Source organism: Rutilus rutilus (assembly GCF_951802725.1).
Source record: "Rutilus rutilus genome assembly, chromosome: 20".
Taxonomy (NCBI): Eukaryota; Metazoa; Chordata; class Actinopteri; order Cypriniformes; family Leuciscidae; genus Rutilus; species Rutilus rutilus.
The window spans coordinates 5,404,647-5,426,006 of record NC_140225.1 but is presented as its reverse complement, the minus strand read 5'-3'; the positions used below and the strand labels follow the sequence as shown (position 1 = coordinate 5,426,006).

Genomic DNA, 21,360 nt, shown 5'->3' with positions numbered 1-21,360 from the left:
GCAGCACGCTTGAGCTTCAGCAAGAACCAATGAGGTTTGTTCTCACGCGTCAAGCAGGTTCGGTTGAGCTTCTGTTTATGTTCGCTGATCAATGTGAATTGTGAATTTGTGAATAAAAGCCTAAATTAAATCTATTCATCACATAAAGCGACAGAGTCTCTTCAGAAATTTTGGATAAAACCACTCAATTCATATGGATTAGTTTTACAATCTCTTTATGAACTTTTTGGAGTGTCAAAGTGCTAATTGCGTAGCTTCCAATGGTTACGCAAATGGCTCAGAAAGCTCTCAGATTTCATCAAAAAAATTAACATGGTCCTGCAAGAAAGACGCTTCACATGTCTCTTTAAGAGGCTAAGCTTGATTGCAATAAGTAATTATAATGATGCCATTTTTAAGCACTGTAAATAACAACAACAACAACAACATTAGGCTAGTCAATGGTTAGCAGAAACTCATTGTAAAATATTTGGCAAAGTTATTATATAGGCTATTATACATATTAAGCCTAATGTCAAACTTAAAATATCAAAACATGAACAAAAGAAGTATGTCTGAATTCACAGTACTCATAAGCAAGCAAGCAAAAAGTACTCGGATGACCTGCTACTTCTGGTGAGATTCTGAAGTGTGCATACGATGGACACTTTACTATCCCATGAGGCCACAGGAGAGAATTTGTGAAGGCAGGTCACATGATAATGAGTGCTTCCAGATTACATTCATACTATATGCACTTTAAGTAATTACTATTCAAAATACGTACCTACTCAAGAAAGTATGCGATTTCGGATGCAGCCTAGATTTCTACTGGAAGACACACACATCTCATCTGAATCTCCTGAACTGAAATATTAGCAATATGCAATAATCCAAAAACATTCTATTTAGTCAGAATAAACTGCACTACAAAACCAATTCAAAACAAATTTGAAGAAAGCAAAATGTTTTAATTGGGACGGAGTTGAATGAATTAAAGTAAGCCATAGCACAGAGCAAACCTCATTACAGAGATTTCCTGGCAACTGAGATCACATGACATTGCATCCCGAAAATGGTAACCGGTTAACAGCTTTGTTCTTCTAAAAAGACACCATGGCAGTGACACTAAAATTCAACAGAAGATATGTCCTGACACGTCTGACATGTGAGCTACATCTGTACAAGAAATGGGAATAAATCAGTCAAGCAGAACAGTGAGAGGGTCTAAGCAGATGAATTACATATTTAGAGAGAGAGAGAGAGAGAGAGAGAGAGAGAGAGAGAGAGAGAGAGAGAGAGAGAGAGAGAGAGAAAACTTTACAGGAGAAAGCCGAGAATATTTTTTAACCGATGGAATACATTGCTTTACAACTTTTTTTTTTAAAAAGACACCATTAAAACAAAGACCAATTTTTCTTAGGCGTTTAACTCAAAACCAAGACCGCAGAGGTTATAGGCTATAACCGATTACTGCATTTAAAATAAGGCATTACAAATATCACCATAAATAAGCAAAAGTAGAGAGAAAAAAACCTGAATGGAAGGTAGTTAGGGAGGTGATTTGCTTTCCTTTGCTGCATATTATCAAATATGACCTTGCATGCATTTCACACCAGACTTCACTACTGTTATAACTGTACATTTGTATATACACAGTTCAGAACTTGGTATAAAATGTGCATGATCAAAAAAAAAAAAAAAAAAACCATCATTTTCTCTTTCTCTCTGAAACAGACACGCTGCTCCTATATGACGATACATCCTTTGGTTTTTAAAGAAAATTAAATAAAAAAAAGACAGACATTTAGCTTTTCTGCACATGTAAATTAGATAAATAGACACTAGTGTGCAATTCTTGAAAATAATTGCGAACCTTGACGTGACGCAGCTTTAAACATACACTTGTATTATGGATGGAAAAATGCAAGGTAACGATTGAGATACATAAATCTGAACCCTGTAAAGATAGTTAAACAAAGCCACGAAGCCAAGGCATCCAGCTCTCCAAACATAAAATAAAAAACCCAACCCTATTTCAAGCTGTGCCCCTTCTTTGCCAAATGTACACAGTGTGCATTAAGCTCAGAATGTCCTTTACAAAGAGCAGGAGCAGATGAAGAGAGCAGCCTGATGAATAACACTATTGCTGGTATAATTACACAATGCCACATATTGCAAAAGTATCATTTTAAAGATCCCTTATGAGGAAGCAGATAAACTCTAAAGTAAAGTAGCTTTAAAAGGAATTGTTCACCTCATTTGCTCACCCTAATGTTGTTCTGAACCATTACATTTCCCACTTTTCCAGTATTATAAAAGTGATCCATATGACATGTGCCCTATGTTCCAAGCCTTTCAAAATCGTACAATATCTTTGTGCCAGAACATATAGAGATTCAAAATTCCATTCACTGAAATCCTTTTGACTTAAACGGATAGTTCACCCAAAAATAAATATTCTGTCATCATTTATTCTCACCCTAAAGTTGCTCCAAACCTGCACGAGTGTCTTTGTTCTGTTGAACACAAAAGATGATATGTTGAAGAATAGCAGTAACCAAACAGTTGCTGGTCCCCACTGACTTCCATAGTATGAAAAATAAAATAAAAAATACTATGGAAGTCAATGGGGGCCATCAACTGTCTGGTTATCAACATCCTTCAAAAAATAAATAAAATAAATTTGTGTTCAACAGAACAAAGAAACTCATACAGGTTTAGAACAACTTGAGGGTGAGTAAATGATGACAGAATATTTATTTTTGGTTGAACTATCCCTTTAAGACTTTAATGTTTCCCTCTTAGTTCACACAAATCTATCGCAATGGCTTCAGACGACTGTCTGCACAAGTTATATGCACCGCTTTTATGGTACTTTTTGCGTAAATCCTCATTCATATTTACTGCACGGAAAATGATGTGCTCGAACATTCTGCCATTTCAAGGAACACATTTTTTTTTTGAGTTTTTAGGTGTATTTTAGGTGAACTACTCAATTAAAACTATTTTTTAAATCAATAATAAATACATGATGATACAGGATGAAGGACACAGCCACTGTCTAGCTGGCACCAAGGCACACACACATAACATGTCAAGTTAAACAACTTAAAATGGTTTAGGAACACTGTCGGGAACATAAATGATGAACAGCTCTCTGGAAATGCACCAGTGAAAACTGGTTTGAGTGCAAAATGTGCCCAGTCTCAAATCAATCCAGTCCAGTTCCGGTTAGCTTTAAAAGAAAAGTGTCGGCAAACACTACCGGAAAGAAAAAGAAAAAGAGAGGATTTTTTTTTAAAACGCTGCTCGTTGTCTAGTTCTCCAATTATTTAAAAACAGCTAGACTTTGAATCCTGAGTTATTGCAATGTTTCATTACAAATTAACTTATGTTGCATTTGACATTTGTATTCACACTATTTTTCCTCAAAATAACAGAGAACAGATGACAGCATCTTTGATACTGCAAATGACAAACATTAATCAATAATTAAATATTTAATTGAATTTCACTATTTGAATCAAATTTAAGTCAATTTCCTTTTTTCTACTTTTGAACATAATTTTTTTGGCATTACCATTCTTTCGTTCGGAAGTTATAGTTTCTTTTCTTTACACATGAATGCTACAAAATCCTCTCTCTCCTTTCCACATGGGCTGTTCCACGAAAGTCAAAATCTCTTTTCAAAATTCTCCTCTCCGGTGCCTTTAAAACAGTACGCTCAGTCATAGTTATGAAAACATCCCAGAGATAACACGAATGAAGCATCCTTGAATGCGAGTCCTGCCGCAGGCAGCAGTCTGTGCTGAGGGATGAGTACAGTTGGGTTTGTCGTTCCTGTGTCATCCGCCTCCTTTCGTCTGTTTATTCATCTGTTTGTGTCCGGTGCACAACCGAGATAATCAGGGGGAAGTGGAGGCGGACGCATGGAACTTCACAAAAGCGATAGCCGCGAGCTCTTTGCAGAATTCCTCCAGAACAATAACCCCCTCGAGCAAAGTCACGTGATCAACGCTGTAAGACAAAGTTGAACCTCTTTATCACAGAAAAACAGACACACAGTAAAGAAACAAGTCTCTGATCAGGCTGCACCATAGGGCTAGGCATTGCCACACATTTCAAAATTCGATTTCGAATTCGCAAGCTTGTGTTTCGATTCATTTCAGATCTCGATTTAATTCAATATTTATTCATTTGGATATATACAATATCAGGTAAAGTACATGTAAATGTTCTCAAGGGGGGGGGGGGGGGGAATCTCTCTGAACTGACACTGGAGACAGGTTAAAAATAATGTTTAGTGTTCATGAATCAACTAAAACAAGACCAAAAATATAGATTCTTGGGATTTAAGAATCGATATCAGAATTGATTTAAATCAAGAAATCAATATTTTTTTTACCCAATGCTACTGTGCAATATATATATATATATATATATATATATATATATATATATATATATATAGATAGATAGATAGATAGATATAGATATATATATATAGATATATATAGATAGATATAGATAGATAGATATAGATATATATACACACACACACACACAAAAAAAAACACTTTGACTGTAGGGCCCTCTATGGCATTTTATGCATTCATGTTGGAAAATGTAATCTTTGCTCATGATTTTTGAGCAAATACACATACATAAATACATCCAAGCCTTACCTCATCCCCTCTGGCTCTAGTCCCAGCAGTCTCTTCCTCACCAGGAGGAGTTTAGGGGTGAACTCAGGGATGCGGTGAGTTCGCAACATCAGATCGCCAACCACCTGATCAAACCATCAACACAAACAGTCGGTTAAACAGTCTTTGAGGTGTCTAAATAAAAAACTAAAATAATAATAATCGAACACTTATCCAGTCATTCAAACTATCCAACAAAAATGCCAGTCATATAGCGCTGCACTAAATGACATACAGTCTAACAGACTATATGAAGATGTCCATTAAAATGGCTAATAGTGTTTAAAATAGGGATTCAGTGTGGAGAACAGCAGACATACCCTGACGATGACTGAGAAGAGAGACCTGCAGCCCGGCGCCAGGTTAATGTACGGGTCCAGCAGGAACTCATGAAGATGAGCATGAGGCAGCAGAGACAGCTTAGACAACACAGACGTCACCTGCAGGTTTACATCATACGGCTGGATGGAGACAGTGAAACAAAGAGAGACATCAGGAGGACATCCATCATCCAAAGATGGTTTTAATAAAAATGCATCATTTTACAAATGTATTATCTATGTAAAGAAAGTGAATGAGCAATCTAAAATGACAAAACCACCATTAAAGCGTTATAGAAGCACTGTATTTTAAGTCTTCTGAAGCAATACGAATGTATCTAGATTTGGGTTATAGTGCATAAGTCGTATGTTCAACTTTTGTGGTGTTTTTTGTCACGTTGAGAGCTATCATACATCAGTTCACATACCTGATCGAGGATTCGCCCCATTCTGTCAAACAACACTTTGAGGAAGTGTCCTTCGAAAAAAGGACTGTCCAGATTACACTTCTCAAAGGGTTTCGGACTGCTGCGCCAATCCCACTTCTGACAAACTCCACAATAGTCCCGAAACTGTCAACATGCAACCAAATATGATGAGAATCACTCCAATGGTTGTGTCAATGTTAGTATGTTGTACTGCACGCTCAAATAAACAGAGCAATTTTTACAGGGCCATAGAGACTCATTTTATTCTATATATTTATATTTATTTATATCTTATAATAATTGTAATGCACTTTTTGCACACACCAGTGTGTCAATTCAAAAGTGTTTGGGTTATGAAATTAAATAAATGTATATGTACTTAATTTTATCTTAATGCATCTGTCAATTAAAGCTATGGAATATATTGAATATTCACCACATTTTGTTTATTTCTTCCTTACCTGTCTGTGTGCATCTCTCAAGTAGGTGTCATAGCCTGTGCCCTCAACCTGATTGGATGATTTTGCCTCATCAGGCACCAAACACAGGAAACTACAGGGGGAGAACGCAGAATTATTATATGGGAAGTTAATATTTATCACAAAATGATGAATCTGGCATATCACAACAGAGGGTATCCTGCGGTACCTGTTAACTATTTTGTGAACCTCCGTCTTCCCATCAGGCTTTGCATGTTCTGTGCTTGGTGGCGGAGAGCAGCTTAACCAATCAGGGCTGGAGAGTCTGTTATCGGGTGAAAGATCTGAGAACAGTGGGTCTTCTTCCAGATCTCTGGGGAAACAATACAAATCAATGTAATTAGACTATTACATGTATACTACATCTCAGAAATATCTGCTATGATCTCTGAAGATTCACAAAAGATGACCCAAGAACAAAAAACAAGGCTATCACTACAGCTAGATTTTTAAAGGAACATATATGTATAACTACATTAGCCCAACACCACCATTATATAGTCCCATTTATTAGAATGAGTGATTATGGATTTATGTCTGGCACATTTTTGATTACTCAGACCCATTACTTAAAATGCCTCATTAACAGATAGCGAGGCAAACAGTAAGGCTTACGACCAATATTATTTGGTGGAAGAATTGTTTATTCAGATTATTACTACGAATAAATGGAACCATTTATTGAACATTGTCTTACTGTTGTCAGTGTTTTATAAGTGCAATAAGCAACATTCCTCTGCACTTTGTGATTCAAAACTATATCTGAATCAGTTTAATTGTATTAATGTGTGTCAATTTGTGAATGAAATGTTGTTGTATGAGGGATTTATTTAAAGGTGGTGTGTGTAATTTGTCTGTTGTCAAACAGGTTTCCCCACTCTTCTTGTTTGCCATTGATCACCAAACAGGCAGAGCTGTCCTAATTCAATGCATTGGTTGTGAAAATGTTGCACTGCAAGCTAAAACAAAACAGAGCAATTTTTTTTTTTATTGCCACAGATACCGACCAAGTGTTTCACTTTTTCAGGGGAAGTCACCCTAAATTATGTTTTCTGCATATTAAGATCAAAAAGTATTTGTAACATAAAAAAAAAAAAAATTCACACTTTACCTTTAATTACTAATTAATTAGTATCATTATACAGCAACCAATCCAAACACATTTCAAAAATATTACTTTGATTGACTTGCATTTAAGTTTTATTCATTCACAAATTGCAGTGCATTTATGATTTTGCATGTTCTAGAAGCATGCAGACGCATCGATCAGAATGATCTGGAAGTTTAGCAGCAGTGGAGACAGCAGCTCTTACACGGCATCATGTGGTTGGCCGTTCTCCATGTGCTCGCGCTCCTCTCGTTCCTCCGGCTGTTTGTTCTCCATGTAGTTGCGCTCTTCCAAGCAGCGCAGCACCAGGTTCTGCAAAATGTGCTGACATGGTTTCTGCAGCAGATGCTCAAAGAGCCGTAGAGTCATGATGCTTATCTAGAACCAGACACAGAACCAGAATTTCATGAACATAAACCTTAAGAATTGCTGCAGTAAATCTAGAATGCATTAACATCCAATGACTGTGTACGACTTCTCGTTTAATATATAGTGCTGATCACAGTACAATTAACATATGGAACCACAGAAGCTTTGCTAGATCAGGGGTTCCCAACTTTTTCATCAGTTCTAAACCTCTATAACATATTTCTCATACTTTTTTAACACAAATTTCCAAGACTTCACTATAGAAATGAGTATTTCCAGTTACTTTGTTTTCCATGATTTTTGCAGTTCTGGAAATCACCATTTTAAAAAATTCCAAATTGGTAGGAACATGATTTAGAATTGAAGAGGCGTTCTAACCATTCAATAAATAAATTGAGGATGCACTGATATAAAATTTTTGGCAGATACTGATAACCGATAATTCTTTAAATTTGAAAGCCGATAACCGATATATCGGCCGATAAATCGAAATCCAATTTTTTATATAATTTTTGAGAACTAATTACAAAACAAAAGTCTCACCATTAAAAGCCATGTCCCAAGCACACATTTATAATATTCTCATTATAATTTTATACAGTCTATATTACAGCACATGTTGCACTTATCTGTATTTTCCTTTTTTGAAGTGATTCCAATCATATTTCAAGCAGTTCAAAACCATCATGGCGAACAGTGCGCATCTGAAGAGTCTCAGCTGAAGGAAATAATCCATTGTTTATTGGCTTTAATATATCGGCCAAATTTTCTTATTATGCCGATAACGAAAACATTATAAATGAACATATACCGGCCGATGGCCGATATATTGTGCATTCCTAAAATAAATAAAAGCTGTATTGAATATACAATATACTGGATTCTAATTTAATAATAACAATAAATACATAAATATTTTGTATGTTAATGTTTGACCCTGCCTTTAGGAGCTCACAAAACCTTTAGATCATCTGATCAAAGAAGGATGAAATGCATCGATTAATGCAGTCATGGCAGCCAGGGTTACCTCATCTGACAAGTGGTCACAATGTTCTATGAGTCTGTGTCTCAGGGGATGCTGGGTAATGCCAGCAAGTGTCTCTGGCCCCGTTCCCTCTCCCAACAGGAAGTAAATGGTCTCCTGAAGTAGGGCTTCTGACGTCACCTGTCTGATGATCCTGTTTAACAGGGCTGTGGAAGTCAGAATTCCAACCTCTGAGCTGGAATGAGACAAACATGAAAAGAATGAGAAAGCGTGAGAAAGAAAACTCATATTTTCTGTTCAATTCATAGCTTTGGGGTGTAGGTGCAGTTTCAAAGTCTGTGAGACTGGTAAACAAACCTGAGATAGCTTACATACTTACGTTTGCATCAGCTGAGGCTCCATTACAGTAACAAAGAAGCGCTCTCTCACGGTCCGGGCCAGAACTGCAGCAGCCGTCTAACGTTACAGAGGAGCAAAACACAAATATTTTACCAAACACACACCTCATTATGTGAATTTTCATCCTCTGTTTATGAAACTGCCCATCTGATATGGACAAAAATGTTTATGTATTTATATATTTTCTTGTAATTTGTAGACAGATTTTGAGCATGATTCAGTATTTACCCATCTTCTGTTTTTTGATTAAATTGTCTTTACCTTCTGAGCCTCTTTGATGAGCTGATCACAATAGTCCAGCCATGACAGGAAGGAAATGAGGGCACGTTTGCCCACAAAAGCAGCAGCATCCTCCTTTAGATTATACACATCCAGCCTACAAATACACACGAAAAATAAACAACATTTTGTATTTAGTTAAATACAAATATATTATATTTGTCCATGGAATCCAGTTGTAATAGTAGTAGTGTAGTTACAAAAAATACTGGAGTTTAGAAACCAGTGAAAACATTTTGAATGTAACTGGCAAGAATCAGTCTGTTAGGTCAAAATGCAAAATGCAAAATGCAAAATATATATATATATATAAAAAAGTTGTATTTTTTAAATAATTAAACTGTGTTGTAAAGTTGATATGTGGCTTTATATATCACTTGCATGCACCATAATATTATTTAATACCTAAACTGAGTTACGAGGTTTATGACCAGCGAATGTCGGAGATACGCGCGTTTTGTTCATCATTAGAACGGCAAGTCATGGTCTGAGGTAGTCATCTGAGGTAGTAAGTGCATCGCATTCAACTTACGGAATATAAAGTTTACTGTAGCTATGAGTATATATATATAGTGTTTCTAGAGTAAAGAAAATGCTGTCTTTATTTACCCTTGCATTGCAAAAAAGCCGAGACTGTCCAAACTGGTTGTGGCACTTCATTCACGATAGAGGCGGGTGGAATTACGAGGTTTGACTGACAGTTTGAGATTTAATCCCAAGCTCTTTTTCATTATTTTCATTGGTTAAATATTTGCAAAACCCACAGATGGACATAAAGGGTGACCAATAGTAATGATTTATAAAAAAAAAAATGAAAAAAATGAAATATGGAGATACGAGGTTTCTGCCTGACAACACCAATATTTCTAAATGTAAAAAATTCCATTCATTTTGCAAATGTTAGCAATATAATATAGGTACTGGTTTAGATAGTCACGTACCCCCAGTTTACGGACTCCACAGTTTCAATATCTAGAGGGTCCATGGACTGGGGAAGGGCCCGGTAGAACTGCGCCAGCCGGTCGGTGAGGAGTTGGCTGAGCTCAGTGTTCTCTGTGAGGCATTTGGCTGCAGCTGGCTCAGGCAAACTGACTATCAGCATGAGACCTTCACATGCCTTCACCACAATACGCCCATCCTGAGAAAGAGAAAAGATCAGTTAACACGCAAACAATCAAATTCATCAGGATGGCGAGTTTAGAGACAGAGAGACGCACTTACTGGACTCTTAGTGAGGTTAAGCAGGGAGCTGACTAGGTTGTAGTTGTCATTGTTTGGCAGTGTAGTGTGGACTGAGGACGGACTTGCTTCCCATGGGCTTGTGGCTTGACTTGCTGCACCTTCCTGTACGGATGTGACCAGACTGGAATTTTGGTTTTGATTCTGTCCTGTATCTGGAGAAGACGGATCTTTCACCAAATCAGCTCCACCACCTTTAGCAGTATCCAACTTTTTATTCTTATTCTGCAGAAACACATGGAGAAATTAAAATGTTAGATATAGCCATGTGTGTCAGAAGCGTGTCTTAATATGCTTTCTACACAGACGGAGCCCATCTTGAAAAGTCAAACTACTACACACATCCCCCAACACTCACTTCCAAGAAGAAGTTGACGAGGTATGGGTCCTGCTTAAGTTTGGCACAGACGGTACACAGAAACTGGATCTCTTCGTTCTCTGTAGGAGCAGCTAGAACCTCCCCGCAAAGGCGGACCAGTTTCTGAGGATACATCATGGATGGTCGGTTAAAGATTGAAAGGATTTTTCTATGTTTAAAGTGTGAAGACAGTAATTCTTATCACCTGCACAGGTCTGTGCACGTTGATGTGAGGCAGGAGTGGTTGCCGAATTCGACCCAACAATTTGGTGTAGAAACTCAAAACCTGCTGTTTCATTCCAGGAGGGCACTAGGGAAGAGCACACAGGAGGAAAAAAGACAGATAGAATTTATTGGTACATTAATTAAGATCAAAGAATCACAGGTATTAAAATAATAATCGTTTAACTTACACTACCATTCAAAAGTTTGGGGTCTTTTTTTAATGTTTGAAGTAAGCTTCTTACGCTCATTAAGACTGCATTTATTTGGTCAAAAAAACAGTACAATTGTGAAATAGTAATACTATTTAAATCAAATTGAATGTTTTATTCCTGTAATGCAAAGCTGAATTGTCAGCATCATTAATCCAGTCTTCAGTGTCACATGATCCTTCAGGAATAATTCTAATATGATGATTTGCTGCTCAAGAAACATTTATTATTATCAATGTTGAAAACAGTTGCACTGCTTAATAATTAACATTAAATTGGAAATATTCATCTTTTTAAACATCATAAATGTCTTTACTGCCACTTTTGAATAATTTAATGCATCCTTGTTGAATAAAAGTAATAATGTCTTTCTTTCTTTCAAAAGAAAAAAAAAGTGAATCAACCCAAACATGAACGGTAGAGCGTGTCAAAACATTAATCATTATTTATACAGTCTCTCTTACTAAACATGACTCACAGTAAATGAGCAGGTCTCTACTGGCCACAAATCATTTTTACTCTAAGCTTTCTTCCCAAATCTAGTACACTGGCTGTATAGGCAGCAGTTTTAGGCATTATAAGCACATAGGCAGTTCTAAAAGTTAGGCATAGTTATGATAATGGAAAACTCTCCTGAAACAAACTGTTGAGTGTGTGAGCATTACAAATCTGTCACTGACATTTAATTTGAGTTAAGATGCTGCCTAAGAAAGTTTTGAAACAGAGCCTTATTCTAAACATAAAAACATTTGGATAACATTCCTAAAATTTACAAGTCATACTTTAAAACTTCGATTATGCAATTGACAGAAACCAGTGAAAAGCACTACTTGTAACTAAAACACTGACATCTGCTTTGCCTAGGGTGTAGAGCGTCTCCAGGATCTTGTGGTGGAGAAGATACTCCATACAGGGTCCCGTCTCTCCTGACTCTCTCTCCCTCTCCTCCTGGGTCAGAATATCCAGCATCTGCTCCAGATGGGAGGGAATGTTGGTGTCTGTCACTGGGGCTTTGTCATCTACAAAAACATGAACAGAAGATGACGTATGGTTCTTCGGTAATAAAGCACAACAAGCGAGATTGACTATCACTGCAGGTGATCTCTTACCTGAGGTTTCTATGTAATAATGTGTGATAGCCTTCCAATGATAGACAAAGTCCTCTTGTAATGGCAGTGATGGTGCAAGCTGAAAAATAAAACAAACTATTATAAAAATTAAATGCCTAGTTCCTACTATATGATTATGCACTTTACAGCAACATAATGCATGTATGTAACACATTACGCCATTACAATCCAAAAGTAATTGGACACTTAAGTTAAAAACAAAAATCAACTGTCCTCTGCAAACAGAAAGAAAACGCTTATGTAACTGTATGGATATGTGCATTAGCTCTTAAAGTGACAGCAGCCTAATAAACCTGTTGTAGTCATTAATGATGATAGTCAAACAACAAATGACAAAGGAAAATCACTCACTGATCTTGACTGAATAACTTAAGTAGCCTTAATAGTACTAATCTATATTTAATGTGTACACTGTACGATAAGACTATGCAGTGCTTTTACATTTTTACATTTGATTATTCGATTTTTTTGTTGCAAGCTATTCCTTATCTGAATATTACCATTAGTACACCTTCCTGAAAAACTTAAAACTCTGTTAAACACTTGTTCTTGCATTCATTTGCTGACTGTTTACTTGTCTTGTGTAATTATTTTGAGGACCTTTTTCTTACATTAGATAACCTAGTATTAATTTTTGCTGAAGTATCGATAATTGTGACTTTAATCCTATTGCCCACCAAAAATTGTGTTAAATAATCGAGATTTCAATATCGACCAAAACTTTTTTGTGAAAAATGTTGCATGTAAAGAGGGTTTGTGCTATCCTACTTTAAAATAAGTGCTAATTCAACTGACATTTTGTCATTATTTTAATTTGATATTAATGTATTGAATGACATAAAAAAAAATTGTGCATGTGTTTAAATGCTTTTTATGTAACTTATGTATTTAATACAATAGAATGCATGCAAGTTATAACGTTATATGGCTGTAAACAAAACGGCTGTCACTATGACACGCGCACGAATCAAAACTAATGTACGATTCATTTTCTTAATATTATTTTATTATACACACACATGTATTTAGACACTACCATGTAAACATTTTAAGACAATCGTACATTAGTTTGGATTTGTACGCGTGTCCTAGTAACAGCCGTCTTGTTTACATCCTGCAAATGAGCCGCTAGCATGCTAACTGGCTATCACGGATTCACCTAATGTACATTTAACATTATACAGGCAGTATCTCTCCTAAAATGTGATAACTGTTACTTTACATTGATTACAATCCCGAGAGGCTCGCGTACATGAAGACCTTTAACCGAACAATCCTCGAATTGCGCAAGATTTAGCACAGCTGCTAAAATACTCAGCAAACAAAGGCTTATAATGTCCAGACCAACAATAAAAACGCAATAAACCACAATCGAGCGGATTCACACCCTTAAACACGCGCGGGGAGATTGTTAAACCCGTTTCAGAGGTTTTGTCTGTCATGTGTTATTTACTACATAAGCTGTTTAGCTAGCTGTTAGCTAGCAGGCCTTCAACACATCAACACTGACCGACTATCACTTTCCCATTTCTAATTTCCCTAGTCAAGCAGTCATTTAAATGTGGTCAGATAGTTAAAAAAGCTCTCACCGCCTCGACGGCGTGCTGCAGGATGGAGGTAAATTTGGAGAACATGTTGTTTTTGGACAGGAGGAGTTTTCTGGAGATCTCCTCTCTCTTCCCTCCTTTGCTACTCCTTCTGCGGTGATCCAGATTGAACACTTACACTAAAACACACTGGACTACATATATACCGATAACGCGATAGTGTGTGTTTACATGTCAACACACACTGTAACGTAGGTGAAGAAAATCAAGCACAGCTACAGCGAGAGAATAATGTAAGGTTGTCTTTTTAAGGCCACGGTGGCACTCTCATTGCGCTAGAAGAAGCTGAACACCGATTCTGAGATCACTGGTCACTCTCTTCTGCTAACGCACATCAGACGCCGGCAAAACTGAAAGACTGAAAGAAAGAAAAAAAGAAAAATGATCAGCCGATATTCAATTAAATGTTGTACTGACATTGTATTTTATATAGTGATTTAAAAGCTTTGATGATCTTTCAAAAAAGCTGAAACAAATTAAATTGTAAATAGAAAACTGACAGGACCTACATAAGCCGATCGAGGCATTGCACAGTTCTCTGGAAATATCACATACATTTCAAAACTGTGTATTTTGTTGTTATAATATGATGATTATTATTATTATTATTATTATTAATAATAATCAAGAGGATAACATAAAATCAAAATGACTCTTATTGTAAAACCAAGGACTCATACGTTTGTACTTTCTGTAAATCTTAAACGAGATTATTTAATAAATAAATATATATATTTTTATAAATATATTAAATTTTTTTTTTTTTGAAAGGCTCGCTTAAACAAAACATTAGTATGAAGTATTGGTTTATTTTAGTTTTGCAATTGACAGGAATACGTTGGAATGCATGCATTTTAATTGTGCCCTAAGTGCCCAAATACTTTTTTTTTCTTTTTTGTAAAATCCATGGTTAGACAATACAATACACTTTGAGTACTTGGGAAAATGTTAACATTTAAGGTAGTGTAATTACTAACATTTGTAATAATAATAATAAAATCCAAAGGACTCTTATTTTAAAATCTGTAAATCAAAGATAACTAGATTCTTATTTATAAAAAAAAAAATATATAAAAAATATAAAAAAAAAATTAAAGGCTCGTTTAAAATAAAACATTTGCAATTGCTTAATTTGCAATTGGAAGGAAAACTATGGAATTCATGAATTTTAATGGTGCCCAAATACTTCACAATACACTGTGAGGATTTGGGAAAATGTTAACATTTAAGGTAGTGTGTAATGAATAATATTTGCTGTAGTAATAATAATAATAATAATAACAATAATATATATATTAAACATATAATACATATATAATATAATATATATATATATATATAATAATAATGGTGAAAGGAAGGACTCTTATGCTGAAGGTGTGCCTGTGTGAGTGTTGTGCTGATGCCTGTGCTGTTCTTCTCAGAGCAGCAGCTGCGCACTCATAAACACAAATATGTCCGCGGTGCCTGACGGCAAAAAGCTGGTCCGGAGCCCGAGCGGACTCCGTATGGTACCGGAAAACGGCGCTTTCAACAGTCCGTTTTCCCTGGATGAGCCGCAGTGGGTTCCGGATAAAGAGGTAATGAATCTTGATCACAGATGAAGATGATGCTGATGCTGTGGTGGTTGGTCAATGGTCTGTCTCTGTCTTTGGGCGTTGTTTACTCAAGGCAACAAGAGCCAGTAGGAAATAGTTTGCAAGTTTCCAAGATGGTGTTACAAAGAAAAAAAGATGGCTAGTCTTGGATCATTTGAACAGATATTATCTCAGATGCATGGACATCAATGCATCTCTGTGCTTTAGAGTGTGTATGCGAGCAAACATCCACGACTGTGGACAGAAACACTGGACAACAGCAACTCTTCATATGTGTTATTGATTGACTTTTGGGGCATGTACTATGCAACAAACTTTCTTCAATGATTCTGTATGGCGTAAACGCAAGAGACTGTCAAATGATTAGCCACGCCCATTCATTAGGCTATATTATGCTGAGGCATGCAGAAACAACTGCATAATCTTATATCTGTACGACACATTCCGTGTTATTCTCGCATTAAATTTAAAAGAAGAAACAACTGTCCAAGAAATTCCCTGCATATTTAACCCGTTAACAGGAATGTTTTACAATACTTTAAACAAATAAATTAGTTAAAAGGATTTATTTTTGGGAGGAGTAGATTTTATCGAAACTGTACTATATTATGTAAACATGTTAATAAATTATACAGCTGAGCTCATGATATTTAGGGCTTTGTTGGTAAGATTACATATTAAAGGGATAGTTCAACAATTAATTACTCACCCTCATGTCCCCATAAGACTTTCAACTACCACTTTGATGCTTCAAAAAGTTCATAAAGAGATCATAAAACTAATCCACATGAATTGAGTGGTTTTGTCAAAATTTTCTGAAGAGACACCAATTTGGACTAAACTGCTCCATTCATATGGGTTAGATTTACAATCTCTTTATGCACTTTTTGAAGTGTCAAAGTGGTAGTTGCGTAGCTGTCAATGGAGGGACAGAAATCTCTCAGATTTCATCAAAAAGATCTTTATTTGTGTTCCAAAGATGAAATGAATGTAAGTCATACGGGTTTGGAACGACATGAGGGCGAGTAATTGATGACAGAATTTTTCATTTTTGGGCGAACTAACCTTTAAATGCTTAGACATGAAACTGTGGTCAGACCTGAACTGTTTTATCTGACTCAAACAGGCTGTTTCTGGTTGACTGTGGCCGCTGTCAGATAACATTACCATACATTTTGCCTTAAAGGTTTTGGCCTTGATTGTATTGCTTCTACGCACAGATAGGATAACTAAATTCAGCTAAAGTCTCTAGGGTGTTCTGCCACACTTTCCTAATGAAATGCCATCGACTCTTGCAGCAGATAGAGTTATACAGGTGCCTGTTCTTCACTATATTTGTGTTTTAATAAAGAGCCTTTAAAATTCATGTTTCATTTGTGTCCTCTCTTAGTGCCCCAGATGTATGCAGTGTGACACTAAGTTTGACTTCATCACCAGGAAGGTAAGCATGTGGACTCATCTTGTGTCAGGAGTAATTTCGAACAGAGTTATGAATGTTCGCACACACAGGAAAATGGAAGTTGCTGTATTGTTGCTAATAGAGATACCCTTTATCAGTGTCTTCCTTTCAGTTTGATTTGTTCCTAAGTGTCTTTGTGTTTAGTTTTGCAATAGGATGTCATTGCAAGTTTCCCTTCCTGTTTCCATTTTTCTCTTTTTTTGCTTTCCTGTTACTGACTGTTCTTTTAGTGTGTTTATATCTCTGTCATTGTGGTTATGTGATGGTATAGAATTTTTTTGTACAATAAAAACAATGTTTTTTTTAATATCTTTTAGTTCACATCCATTATGTTATGTAATTGTAAACATTATGTAAAACGAATAACTATATTGTAATATACTGTTACCATGATATAAAATTACTCATAAATGATTTTGGTCATAACACTTACCTTAGCTTTTTTTTTTTTTTTTTTAACAATTATTTTTATTGAATAATCTGGTCTCTTATGATCACCAAGGCTGCATTTATTTGATTAAAAATATAAAAAAAAACTGTAATATATGTTAAATATTATTTCAATTTAATATCACTGTTTTCTATTTGGATATATTTAAAAAATATAATTTATTCCTGTGATGCACAGCTGAATTGTCAGAAATTGTCACATGATCCTTCACAAATCATTCTAATATGCTGATTTGCTGCTCAAGAAACATTTATTATTATTATCAGTGTTGAAAACAGTTGTGTACAATTGTTTTTCAGGATTAACACTTGAACAGTAGTGCATAATGTTATAAAAGCTTTCTATTTCAGATAAATGCTGTTTTCTTCTTTTTTTTTCATTCTTTTTTTTTTTTACTTTCTATTCATCAAAGAATCCTGAAAAAAACTCTTTTCAACATTGATAATACATTTTTCGTGAGCAGCAAATCAAAATATTACTGAATTCTACTGATTTCTGAAGAATCATGTGCATTAAAAAACATTTTTTTAAACATTAAAAAAATCTTACTGATCTCAAACTTTTGAATGACAGTGTATATTTGTTCATTTGACGTTTAACAATGATATTGATATATATAATATAATATATTGTATTGTGTATATATATTTGCTTTACTATTTTGCAGCTATTGTGTGTTTGATGTAATTGCATTGGATTTAAAGCAATAAGTGTTTCTTCTTTGTATGTCAGCATCACTGCCGGCGCTGCGGTCGGTGTTTCTGCGATAAATGCTGCAGTCAGAAAGTGTCTCTGCCCAGGATGTGTTTTGTGGATCCGGTGAGGCAGTGTGCGGAGTGCAGCCTCATTTCACAGAAAGAGGTGGAGTTTTACGACAAACAGCTTAAAGTGCTCACTGCCGGTGGGTTGAACAAACATGCACTCAAATGCTTTTAGCTTTAGACCACTGACACGATTATTCCCGCTTTTGCATTCATAGACTCGCTGTTCAAAGTTTATGATGTTGCTATTATAGGCCATGGAAGAGGGTATGTATGTTACATAACTCCTGTAACTTACTTCAGTGTACACTGACTTAATGAGTTATCCTTTACCTGAGACTCAACTTCACTGCAGCTGGGAATATCATTTAGCTACTCTGTGTTTGCATGAGTGTGTGTGTTTGGCAAATACTGTTCTGATGGTATCAGGAAAAATACACAGTTCTGTGATCACAACTAGGGATGCAGTACTGTATATCAATTATATATGGGCTATATTGAAAATGTAATTTTGCATACTCATTTGGCCTATTTTAATATTTGGATCACCTTTGCTTTCATCTAAAACACACTTAAAGTTCATGTTTAAACACACAAATAATTCAGCAACATTGTTAAATATTAATATTCAGCAATATTACTGTTTTGACCGCACTGGCACTGTTAGATGAAAACTCATCTTAGCTGAGTGATGTCATCACTGTTTTCTGCAGAGCTGCTTTTTAGCTGAATTACTGAACTCGTTACTCAGACAAAACAATCTGTATTGTATAAAACGCTATATATAAATAAAGGTGACTTGACTTGAAATGGAATCTTTAGCATATCTCAAAATGATAATGCAGTTTCATATTGTATAATATTGTCATTCCCAAGTTCACTTGAAGCATGTAAAACAATTGATTTATTTGATTTATTCACCCTGAAAATAATTCGCTTATCAGTATCAGCCAGAATTTTAATATCGGTGCTTTCCTAAAATGTTTCCTTAATAGCACTTTTTCAAAAGTTTGGGGTCAGTAAGAACTTTCTTTTGTAAGGAATGAATACTTTTATTCAGCAGGGATGGAATCCCACACAAATATTCAGCAGCACAACTGTTTTCAACACTGATAATAATAAGAAATGTTTCTTGAGCATCAAATCTGCTTACTAGAATGATTTCTGAAGGATCATGTGACACCGAAGCTTTGCATCACAGGAATAAATGACATTTTAAAATAAATTCAAATAGAAAATGGCTATTTTAAATTGTAATATTATTTTACAATATTACTGTTTTTAATGTATTTTTGTATCAAATAAATGCAGCCTAGGTGAGAATAAGGGACTTCTCTTATGCCTGTGTTCAAAATCTTTAAAGTCTTACCGACCCCAAACTTTTTGAATGGTACTGTACATCACCCAGATTTTTCATCTGGATGTAATTGACTTTAGAGCTGTCTCATGATGCAAGTCTAACAGTCTGTTTTGAATCTGAAAACACTGATGTTTGAAGATGTTTATTGTTGCAGTGTGACTAAAGAAAATGGCTACTTGGAATTTTGGTACTGTAAACACTGAGATCTTTTATTTATGTGGAAAATGTTGTCAAATACACCAATAAGTCTTTACACTGACAACCTTACAGCCTTTTTCCTGTATTGTAGGAGGAACTTTCGGGGTCAAAGTGGGTTCCTCAGAGAAATCAGAGACCATGGTCTGCCGCTTGTCCAATAATCACAGGTATGCGTGTAGGCGCCCACAAAATTGACTTCTTTAGATGTGAAGTAGCATATCTTAAAGGGATAGTTCACACAAAAATGAAAATTCTGTCATCATTTACTCACCCTCAAGTTGTTCAGCTGTACACAAAGGAAGTATTTTTTTCCTACTATGGTAGTCGATGGGGGGCGAGAATTGCTTGGTTACAAACATTCTTCCAAATATCTTCCTTTGTATTCAGCAGAACAAAGACATGTATACAGGTTTGTAACAAATGTTCATTTTTGGGTGAACTATCCCTTTAAAGTCTATCTTTTATTGCTCTTTTAGATATCTCTTCCTAGACGGTGACAGTCATTTTGAGGTGGAGCTGTCTCGCATTTCCAGTATGCAGGTGTTGACTGAGGGCTCGACTCCGGGAGGTGAGGCTTTGAGGAGAAACCTGTCAGAGCAATATAAACAATTATTGATTTTTGAGACTATTCATTGGACACTAGGTTAATGTAATGACTGTAAAGAAGAGCAAAGTTTTGTGATCTTAGCACATTTGCTAGCATTGAGGACAGCATTTGAGGATGTTAAAACCTCTTTGTTTTTAAATATTAATTCTTGCATGTATATAAAGGGATATGATTATGAGCTGAGATTTATTCTATCACGTCATACAGACGGGAAGCATGGCCTTATCTGATAATGGGATATACAGAGATTTCTTTGAAAGCTTCACATATTATGACACAGGAAGCTTCAAATAGTCACATGACTACATGAATGCTGGATTGATTTCTGCTTTAACTGAATGCTGATGGCTATTAACATTGCACTGTAGTGCTGAGTGAAATTAACTCTATACACACTATTCAGTTGCCCCAAGTAGTTTTTGGACACTTGAATCACACTTAAAAATGTCATTGCATTAGTTATAAAGTATCAAACCTTTTCTGCTCAAGCTTTTCTTTTGACTAACTTCACATTTCCGAGACATTCTTTTTTGCCATCATTGGCTTCACTGTATTGGCTGTACTGGTTCCAAAGGTGATTTTTAATTGATGTATAAAGTTGGTTCACTGTAGGTTTAAACATAAATGACACTTGTTTTGATATTTTATAAACAATGCAAAAACATATTGGGCCCTATCATACACCCAGGCGCGATGCAAGTGTTTTTTGCTAGTTTCAGCCCGACGCAGTTATCATTTTCACGTCCTGCGCCACGTTGTTTAAATAGCAAATGCATTTGTGCGCCCATGGGCTGCTCGTCTGAAACCGAGGTGTGTTCAGGCGCATTGTTGGCACGTTGCTATTTTGAGGCAACTGAAATAGACTGCGCCATTGACTAACTGAAACCTGGCGCAGTATTTATTTTGTTATTTAAAGAGCGCTTTAGTAATGTGCGCCTATAGGTCGGTCCACAATGCGTGTAGACTCTGCTTATTACACACACAGGGATGCGCAGCATCACACAAGCATGCCAAATATTACAAATAAAAGGATTACAATGTAAAAGATTAATATTGTGTACATAAATATATGGTTGAATCCGGCTTTAGATGTTCTACTTGCGTGC

The 21,360-nt window shown here is 35.8% G+C and overlaps 2 protein-coding genes across 3 annotated transcripts in view; one reads left to right on the top strand and one right to left on the bottom strand.

The window, feature by feature from the left end:
- Positions 1-2,944: 2,944 nt before the first annotated feature.
- fhip2a (FHF complex subunit HOOK interacting protein 2) lies at positions 2,945-14,164 on the bottom strand. The gene is made up of 17 exons (XM_084391585.1): positions 13,803-14,164; positions 12,193-12,271; positions 11,933-12,102; positions 10,855-10,959; positions 10,650-10,772; positions 10,274-10,516; positions 9,994-10,190; positions 9,035-9,149; positions 8,754-8,830; positions 8,417-8,609; positions 7,226-7,398; positions 6,082-6,225; positions 5,895-5,985; positions 5,434-5,577; positions 5,006-5,146; positions 4,668-4,771; positions 2,945-3,999 (listed from the first exon to the last, which is right to left on the bottom strand). Exons 1-17 carry the CDS (start codon positions 13,845-13,847, stop codon positions 3,888-3,890), a joined length of 2,256 nt encoding a protein of 751 aa, XP_084247711.1. The 5' UTR covers positions 13,848-14,164; the 3' UTR covers positions 2,945-3,887.
- A 1,029-nt stretch (positions 14,165-15,193) lies between these two features.
- The window catches only part of zfyve21 (zinc finger, FYVE domain containing 21), a 10,338-nt gene continuing 4,171 nt past the window's right edge, over positions 15,194-21,360 (top strand). The window contains exons 1-5 of one of the 2 annotated variants that reach the window (XM_084391294.1): positions 15,194-15,400; positions 16,809-16,859; positions 18,061-18,229; positions 19,739-19,814; positions 20,124-20,215. In XM_084391294.1, coding sequence (XP_084247420.1) covers positions 15,275-15,400; positions 16,809-16,859; positions 18,061-18,229; positions 19,739-19,814; positions 20,124-20,215 — 514 coding nt within the window. In that variant the 5' untranslated portion in view covers positions 15,194-15,274. The remainder of the gene's footprint in view (positions 15,401-16,808; positions 16,860-18,060; positions 18,230-19,738; positions 19,815-20,123; positions 20,216-21,360) is intronic. The other variant, XM_084391295.1, reaches the window with a different exon arrangement.